This window comes from Lipotes vexillifer, unplaced genomic scaffold (assembly GCF_000442215.2).
Source record: "Lipotes vexillifer unplaced genomic scaffold, Lipotes_vexillifer_v1.1 scaffold1503, whole genome shotgun sequence".
NCBI lineage: Eukaryota > Metazoa > Chordata > Mammalia > Artiodactyla > Lipotidae > Lipotes > Lipotes vexillifer.
The window spans coordinates 602078-612027 of NW_006772915.1; the positions used below are offsets into that span (position 1 = coordinate 602078).

Genomic DNA, 9950 nt, shown 5'->3' on the forward strand with positions numbered 1-9950 from the left:
ATATGAGAATTGCTACTCCAGCTTTCTTTTGGTTTCCATTTGCATGGAATATCTTTTTCCATCCCCTTCCTTTCAGTCTGTATGTGTCTCTAGGTCTGAAGTGGGTCTCTTGTAGACAGCATATATATGGGTCTTGTTTTTGTATCCATTCAGCCAATCTGTGTCTTTTGGTGGGAGCGTTTAGGCCATTTACATTTAAGGTAATTATTGATATGTATGTTCCTATTCCCATTTTCTTAATTGTTTTTGGATTGTTATTGTAGGTCTTTTCCTTCTCTTGTGTTTCTTGCCTAGAGAAGTTCCTTTAGCATTTGTTGTAAAGCTTGTTTGGTGGTGCTGAACTCTCTTGGCTTTTACTTATCTCTAAAGGTTTTAATTTCTCCATCAAATCTGAATGAGATCCTTACTGGGTAGAGTAATCTTGGTTGCAGGTTTTTCTCCTTCATCACGTTAAATATGTCCTGCTAGTCCCTTCTGGCTTGCAGAGTTTCTGCTGAAAGATCAGCTGTTAACCTTATGGGGATTCCCTGTGTGTTGTTGTTTTTCCCTTGCTGCTTTTAATATGTTTTCTTTGTATTTAATTTTTGACAGTTTGATTAATATGTGTCTTGGCATATTTCTCCTTGGATTTATCCTGTATGGGACTCTCTGTGCTTCCTGGACTTGTTTAACTATTTCTGCCTTGATTTTTAAAAATCTTTTTATTATGCAAAGTCTCAAATACATACAAAAATAGAATGGTGTGTATCCATAATCCAGCTTTTATATTTACTGACTCCTGGCCAGTCTTAGTTCATTTATATCTTCCTTTGCATCCCCATTTCCACCCCTAGGTCATACAAAACATATTCCAGGTCCAAATCATAAGTGTTTCTATATATCTCTAAAAAATAAGGACTCTTAAGAGTTAAGTAAAAAACCCCCAAACCCCCCCAAGCTCATGGAACAGATTGGTGGTTGCCAGAGCCAGGGGTTGAGGATTGTAAGAGAAATAGGTGAAGGGAGTCAAAAGGTTACAGACTTCAGCTATGAAATATATGTCATGGGGATGAAATGTACAGCATGGTGACAATAATTAATAATTGTGAATTGCATTTTTTTTTTTGAAATTTGCAACAGAGTAGATCATAAAAGTCCTCATCACAAGGGAAGAAAAGTTGTAGCTATTTATGGTGATGGATGGTAACTGGACATTGTGGTGATCATTCTGCAATGTATACAAATATCTCATCATGTTTTATGCATCTGAAACGAATATGCCATTCTATACCTCAATTAAAAAAAAGTTAAGCATAATTTCAATACTATTTTTATTATGCCTAAACCCCCCCAATAATTCCTTACTATTTTTATAATGTACAGTGAGTGTTTACGTTTTCCTGGTTGTCCTAGACACACACACACACACACACACACACACACACACACACACACACACACACACACACACACACACACACACACACACACACACACACACACACACACACACACACACACACACACACACACACACACACACACACACACACACATTTTGCTTGTTTGCATTGGGATCTAAGTAAGCTCCATACATTATGATTGGTTGACATACCTCTTAAGTTTATTTTAAGTCATTTTCTCCTCCTTCCTTGTAAATTTTTGAGTGAAGAAACTGGGTTTGTGTTCTATAAATTTTTTTCACAGCCTGGATTTTGCTGATTCCAGCTTCATGGCATCATTTAATATTTTCCTGAGAACACATTGTTTCCTTTACATTCACAGGTAAGTGTAGAAGGTTGGTTAGACCCAGAATCAGTGTATTTCACAGAATGCAGTCTATCATAGGGGGTTGTCTTCTTGTGATATTAGCAAGTGTTGGTGAGCATTGCCTAGATCATTAATTCATTAGGGATTACAAAGTGGTATTATTCAACTTTTGTTACTCCTTTGTTTATTAGGTGGAATACTTCTGTAAAAAGAAACTTCCCCACATCAATGAGGAACAGTTCATATAGAAAAGACAGAATAAATGCATGGTTCTTTCTGATTTTCGAATTAAAAATTTTTCGTCTATTTACTGTTTTTTTAAATTGAAATACAGTTGTCCCTTGGGAACTACAGGGGTTTGTTTCCAGGGACACCCCCCGGCCCCCTGCTTGGATACCAAAATCTATGGATCCTTAAGTTCCTTACATAAAATGGCAAAGTATACTTGGCTCTCCGTATTTGCAGATGTGGAACCTGTGGATGCGGATGGCTGACTGTACATTTGATATATAATGTTGTACAGTTTAAGGTGTGTAGCATGTTAATCTGATGCATTTATATATTTTAATATGATGGCATTGTAGTGATAATTAGCACCTCTATCACATTACATGATGATCCCTTCTTTTTAGTGGTTGGGATTGTTAAATCTAGTCTCTTAGCAAGGTTGATGATTATATAATACATTGTTGTTGTCTGTATTCACTCTACTGTGCATTAGATCTCTAGGGATTATTTACTACCCATTCCAGGTTTGTACCCTTAAACAACATCTGTCCTATCCCCCTCTCCCCACCCCCTGGTAACCACAATTTTACTTTCTGTTGTTACAAGTTTGGCTTTTTTAGGTTCCACATATACATGATATCATACGTTACTTGTCTATCTCTGTCTGACTTATCTCACTCAACATAATGTGTTCAAGGTTCATCCATGTTGAATGTTTGATGTTTTCAAAAGAAAAATGGATTATCTATCTTCCTTCAGAGGTTTGACCAATGAGACTTATTGGTATGATTATGAATATTTTCGTATGATTATTGATTCATCATTCAAACATTGGTGTTTTATTCTGTTGCAGTTATTATCTATACTCATGGTCTAATGGTCCCAGTTTTAGCCAGTGGGAGCTTGTTCAAGTTCTTTTGACAAAATCCAAGTTGTAGTTGAGAGCTTCTTTGCTTTCTGGAATGATAAAATGCTCAGATTCGTCTCGTTCATTTCCTGCCCCAGAACTAGAGTCGGCTAAAAAGCTTCACATCCTGTTTCATTGGAAAATGATATTTGGAGGTCACAGACGGCACTGGGGGTGCTCTTTGCAACTGCAGCAGACATTATTCACTGGTCTTTAAAGTGGACAGAGTTAGGAAATTTGTTTGTTTTTAAAGATAAAAATACATCATGAGTTTTGTCCAGTTAAATAGTACTATAGAAATTTTATTTGACCTTAATGAACTTATACCCATGCCAAAAATTCGACTTCTCAGGTGCACCAGCCTAATTCACACTACACACACAGTCTTAAAATAATGGTGCCAGGATTACCACTAGCAAGATGAAGAACAAAAACAGGTTAAGGTTTTTTAAAATAGTATTTTTTTGTTTGTTTTTAAAGGTATATCCCACTAGAAATGGTAAGAGGCTTAAAGCACTTGAGATGGTTTTTCTTCTCTTTGGTTAGGTACTGACTGGATACAATAGTTTATTTACTTCATTTTAGTCGTTTTTTTTTTTAGAGATTGCTTTGTTTAATTTTGTTCATGATTATTTATAATATTTATAGAGTTCCGAAGGCAAAACTGCCATGCCTAGCATGTTCAGAGATATCTGGCTTCTATCCTTGTCTCCCCCATTCTAGTCCCTCTTTTCCTTAGGTAAAAATTACTTTTATATTTAAAAATCTTAATGTTTATCTTTCCTTTATTTTTTAATTTTAAAATATAAGCAGATGTTAACTTTTTTTATTGCCTCCTTGTGCAAGTGGTAGCATGCTGTATGCATTTTTCTATACCTTACTTTTTTCACTTAGTGATGGGAATCAGCTGTGCTGGAGAGCACTCCATAGTAGTTTATAGAGACTGTCCTTTCTTTTTACAACTAAATAGTGGATCTGTAGCATAGTTTATTCAACTAGTCTCCTAGTGATGGACATTTGGATAGTTTCAAATACTTTTATAAATAGTGCTACGGTGAGAATCCTTGAGAATTCCTCTTTGAGATGGATTCCTAAAAGTGTGATTGCTAAAAGTGTAAAGAAATTTCACTACTCAGAAAAAAAGCAGTTCTAATATTTTCAAACTGGGATATAAAACATACTCGTTATGAACACTGTATTATGTAAAATACCCTTTTACAACAGTTTAAATGGGTATGTAGCTTCTATCCTTTTTTTTTTTTTTAAACATTTATTTATGTATTTATTTGGCTGTGCCGGATCTTAGTTACAGCATGAGGGATCTTTTAGTTGCAGCATGTGGAATCTTTTAGATGTGGCATGCAGGCTCTTAGTTGAGGCATGCAAGATCTAATTCCCTCACCAGGGATGGAACACAGCCCGCCTGCATTGAGAGCGTGGAGTCGTAACTGCTGGACCACCAGGGAAGTCCCTGTAGCTTCTATCTTTGGTATATCTAATTTATTTAACTGATTTTCTAATTTGAGACAGTTTAATTTCCACTTTTATACTGCAATAAAGACTGCTTCAGTGACAGTCATTGTTTATATAAAATACATATATGTAATATATGTTCTATGAATATATACATTTTGTTGCTATTATTTTCTTTTAATATTCCTGTGTTCATCCAGGTTGAAATAGCCAATAGAATGATTAATGGTCTGAATCTGACTGGAGATGTGTGAGGGTTCCTGGTTAGGTGGCAGGAGATATAAAATAAAGCATCCCTCCCTGCCTTTTTAACTCCCCCTGCTGCCTCCCACCCTCAGTAACACTGTTTCCTTTTATAATCTGCTGGTATCCCCAACTCTCTTTCTTTGAATCTAATAATATCATTATTATCTTAATTTGCAGATGGATTCTGACTAGGAATTACAAGGCTCTTGCCAAAGGAACAAGAGGCAGCACATCTGGTTTCCTTAATATTGTGATGGAACTGAAAAAGTGCTGCAACCACTGTTATCTCATTAAACCTCCCGAAGAAAATGAAAGGGAAAATGGACAGGAGATTCTTCTGGTGTGTGCTTACCTTGTTTGTAATTGCTTTCTTAAAGACACTTTAGTTTCTATAGATGCTTTTTATCAAAATGCTCCTTTTCCTCCTTGATAATTTCAAGGAGCATCAAAAGAAGCTTTAAAAACACGTGAGAAAAGTCAAATAGCTAGGAAAAAATCTGGAAAGTATATTGTCACAGATACTAGGTAAAGAGCATTTTAGGAATTGCTTGTCAGCTAGATTGCAGAAGGCTTCCAAAAGCTTAAAGATGATTTTAAAAATATGAACTCTTAATAGAGAGGAAGGGCAGATTGAAGTATGCTTTTGAACATGATGATTAGAATGTCTTTTCAATCTTCAGTCCTTGATCAGGAGCAGTGGGAAGCTGATTCTATTAGATAAACTGTTGACAAGACTTCGAGAAAGAGGGAACAGAGTCCTTATCTTCTCTCAGATGGTGAGAATGTTGGATATCCTGGCTGAGTACCTGACTATTAAGCACTATCCTTTCCAGGTGAGGATGCTTGGTACTTGCGGTCTCCCTTCCTCCTTTCCTCCCTCCTTCCCTCTAGGTTGTATGCTTTGCTTGCTAAATTATCCTAAAGGAGAAAACAAGAGTTTTCTTGTTTGAAACAAATTGAGATTAAGGTTCCAGGTGGGTCTTAATTTTTACTTCCATGCCTTTAGGCTACCCTGTAATGAACAAGATCCTGGGAAGATTATTCTTTTTTGGTGGGCGAGAGATGGGGATTAGAGAAAGGAAAATTGGGCAAGAGAAGTGTTGTTAGATGGTATCTTACATCTCTGAGCCTGTGGTAAAAGCCAGGAAGGAAGTGTGAACCTGATGACAGAAGCCCAAATCCTAAGAAAGAAAGAAAAAGAGAGGTGACAGGTGACAGTGTTTTATATTTCACCCCAAAGGAAGCTGACCCTGGCTGTGAGGCTGGGGAACTCAGAACAGCATACTTGAAACCTTGCTCGTCCCTGAATATACTTTGCAGAATTATAATTTTGGGTTTATGTCTTCATTCATTAATCTCTTGTAAGATAAGGAGAAAAATAAGGGGGAAAAAGTTTCTTCAGCATAATATTTTTCTACGTGTTAGACAATGGGAAACTTATCTCTGATTTATTTATAGACGTGTGCAATTTACCTTGACTTTTGGCCTAATGTTTTTATAATGGCTTGATTTTTTTAAAAAATTAATTTTATTTTTGGCTGTGTTGGGTCTTTGTTGCTGCACGTGGGCTTTCTCTAGTTGCAGTGAGCGGGGGCTACTCTTTGTTGCGGTGCATAGGCCTCTCATTGCAGTGGCTTCTCTTGTTGCGGAGCACAGGCTCTAGGTGCACAGGCTTCAGTAGTTGTGGCACGGGCTCAGTAGTTGTAGCCTGCGGGCTCTAGAGTGCAGGCTCAGTAGTTGTGGCGCATGGGGTTAGTTGCTCTGCAGCATGTGGGATCTTCCCAGACCAGGGCTCGAACCCGTGTCCCCTGCGTTGGCAGGTGGATTCTTAACCACTGTGCCACCAGGGAAGCCCTGCCTTGCATTAAATAAATTTTTTCTTTAATTTTGGATGGACTCATGCAGTTATGCTGATACTGAAGATACTTGAAGGCAGTGATTCTCTCTAAGAAGGCCAAGCTTTAAAACTCAGTCACAGGTTTTCTTTCAGCATACCCTGAAAGGCGTTGCTATATCCATAATACTTTGTGTGGTCTTTCAGCAGTTGACTTAGAATATAGTTAAATACCGTGGTTGTTACCAAAAATAGCACAGTACAGAGAGTCAGTGATCTCTCAGTACATATGACCCCTGGGAGCTTTCAGGTCTAGCTCATCATTTGGGTATCAAGTAAAATAAGAATACATTACTTTTCTCTCTAGGGAATGAGTAGTCTGGTGTCCACTCAGGTTATCATGCCTAATGTCTTCTCTTAGAATATTGAAAAGAGGGCATTTGGGTTTTCTCATTTCAAATACTGGTTGTGAACCTGCCATTTAGACTTATCTTTGGGTCAAGGCTCTCAGTAGAGTTGGTAGTCAGAAAGAAGAAAGGGGGTTCCTATGTGTGATTCTACCTGTGATCAGGTGGCTCTGGGTTTGGTAGACAGAGCGCTGAGCTGTAGGTCCTTCCACAGACTCCACCCCTCCCCTGTCACTGATCACTGGTCAGCTGACATCTGCCTGGTCAGTTTTGCCTTCAGTAAAAAAATGAGGTAGTTTATCTCAAGTGGTGATTAAGGGGAAGTAATGTGAAAATGATTTTAAAGAGTGAGAAATGCATTATATATAGCATACAAGTAGTAATTCTTCAGTATTTACATATTATATGGTTTCTCTATGGTGACATTGTTTTGGACCTAGAATTGACATATAGTCTAATTAAGAATTGTATGTGCTAGTAAATGCCAGAGGCTCTCTTGAAGATACATTTTGGCTGTTTGAACACTTTGCTCTGATTTTAGAGTGTAATTTTCAGAAAAGCTGGGATATATGACTCACTTAATTTTAACATTTTCAGTATTATGGGAAAATGTTTTCCAAACAAAATTATGTAAATAATTTTTTGGTTTATGGAGCACTTAATAACAGGGCAACTTTTAGCCATGTAGCTAAGGAGCACCATTTTCCTGCAGGAGCTAATTATGAGGTGACCAGTATTTCCTAATCTCTTTGGTACCCACAGATGTAGAAGCAGACAAAGCCTCTAAGCACAGCTTGGGTTGCCACCTTTCTCCTTTTGTCCTGGTGGCCATCCTGATCCTTGGATAAACCTAGATGGCCCTTAGAATCAGAAGCTTCTGACCTTGAGTTTGTAACCGGAGAGCTTGGGGCAAAGTTGGGTGTGCTGCTGAAGCACAGCCCCTGGACAGCACTTTGCCGGTGTGTTCCGGTTATTTTTACTCAGTGGGTGTTGGAGTGATGAAGGTTACAAGTCTGGTGTTATATTTTGAGTGTAGCTGATCTTCCTACCTTATGATTTTCTTATGGTTTATTTTTACAGCGCCTGGATGGTTCCATCAAGGGAGAAATCCGAAAACAGGCACTGGACCACTTCAATGCAGACGGGTCTGAGGTATAGCATGCATGGCTTTGTTATTTGGGCAGCTTGGGCTCTGTATCAAGGGGAAAGCCTTTCTAGCTTAATGTATTCTGTTTCAGAAACATTTCACAGTGCAACTCTCCTACCTGATAAGGGAAGGAGAAGTCACTAAAGATTCCTCTTAATTTTGTTGTTTGTCAATTCCAGAAAAGAATATGCATGCTTGTTTATCTCCCCTGGTCTGGATTAATGACAGAATAGTTCCGGTATCAACTGAGGGTTCTCTGGTGGCTTTCAGATGCCAAATTTCTGGGCCTAGAAGGACCACAAGGCAAGGGTTGGGGAGGGCTGGCTGGTAGGATTAATTTTGACATGAATGTTACATCAGAAGGTTCTGATCTATACTTTTTTTGGTGACTTGAGTCTTAAAAAGTATGTTTGCTATGTCTCAGATTTGTTGGACCCCGGTAGGATGTGGCTTAATTCCCTTGCTTGGGCTAATAGCAACATTGGTTAATCTGTTAAGTATCCAACTTGAATTTGTCATTATAAAGTATTTTGTTTTTAAGGTACATTTGGAAGAGCACTTAGGACAAGTTAGAAACCATGGTAACCTTGTAATTTGTGCATATCAAAAGGTGGATTCTTAACCACTGTGCCACCAGGGAAGCCCTGCCTTGCATTAAATAAATTTCTTCTTTAATTTTGGATGGACTCATGCAGTTATGCTGATACTGAAGATACTTGAAGGCAGTGATTCTCTCTAAGAAGGCCAAGCTTTAAAAGTCAGTCACAGGTGAGGGATGTGAGAGAAGAGGGGAAAAGAAGTTTAGTGTAAGTAAGGCTATAGTGGTGTGAGGAGTTAAGAAAGCCATGGTGAGGGCCAGAGGTAGAACTAGAAGTGTTTGGGAGAGAACGGTAGAGCTTCTGAAGTCTGGGCCACTATTCTGTATAGATAGACCAGGCTTAACTTTCTACTTTCTCAAGAGCTTTGAACACTCTTAATGTCTGTCTGTCACTCCAGAATGGTATGACTCCTGCCCCTTGAATAGCACATAAGCCTAGTTAGACTATGGTATTCTGGCTATTTCTCCAGCCTAAAATTTTAGTTCTCCTTGAGGAATTTTGGGCACTAATCTCTTCAGAACCAAGGCTCTGAATGGTCAAGGAGAAGAGGGCTGTAATTACTAAAAACATTGATAACCATCTAATTCCATCCTCCTCTCTCTCCTCCCTATTTTCTCAACTGTAAAAGCACCATGATGCCCTACTTCATGATCCTGCTGTGACGACTAAGTGCAATACTCCACACATAGCACTGAGTGCAGGGCCTGGTACATAGCAAGCACCCCATCAGTGTTACCTGTTTCTCTTCTTCAGTATTTGTTGAGATTGGTTTTGTGGTCCCTACTGTTAGTTTAAAACACAGTGTGAGTTGAATGTTCCATATTGCCCTTTCTCAAGAAAAAGCTAAAGTGGCTTTCTTCGTAGTTCTCTGTTGATTCCACTGTCTGATGGCTAGATATAGAATAGAGATTCTTTACCATTTTCTTCAACTCTGAGTTTTTTTTAAATTAATTTTAAAAATTACATTTATTATTGGGGGAAAGTATTATAAACATTTAGAAATTTTGGAAGATGGTGAAGAGTACAAAGAAGAAATACTATACAAAGAAGAAAACTTCCATCCCAGAGAAAGCTTGCTATTCACATTATTTGGGTGCATTTCCATTCATCCTGGAAGAAACCCTTTGTTTCTTCCTATGTTTGCCCAATTGGGATCATGCTGCATATAGTTTTGTGCTCGCCTTTCATTCAAAATTCTACTCTGAGCATTTTCCCGTGTCATTAAAGATTTAAAAAAACTAATTTCTAATATTTTCTCATGCCTGTTCCATCATTTATTTAACCATTTTATTGTTCTCAGATGTTTAGCTAGGATATGAGCATATAAAAAAGATTTTTGATACATTTTGCTAAATCACTC

The 9950-nt window shown here is 38.0% G+C and overlaps 1 protein-coding gene across 1 annotated transcript in view; it reads left to right on the forward strand.

The window, feature by feature from the left end:
• Positions 1–9950, forward strand: part of CHD2 (chromodomain helicase DNA binding protein 2) — a 123389-nt gene that overhangs the window by 61932 nt on the left and 51507 nt on the right. The window contains exons 18-20 of the mRNA XM_007447938.1: positions 4781–4943; positions 5284–5436; positions 7925–7996. Of these exons, the coding sequence (XP_007448000.1) occupies positions 4781–4943; positions 5284–5436; positions 7925–7996 (388 nt within the window). The remainder of the gene's footprint in view (positions 1–4780; positions 4944–5283; positions 5437–7924; positions 7997–9950) is intronic.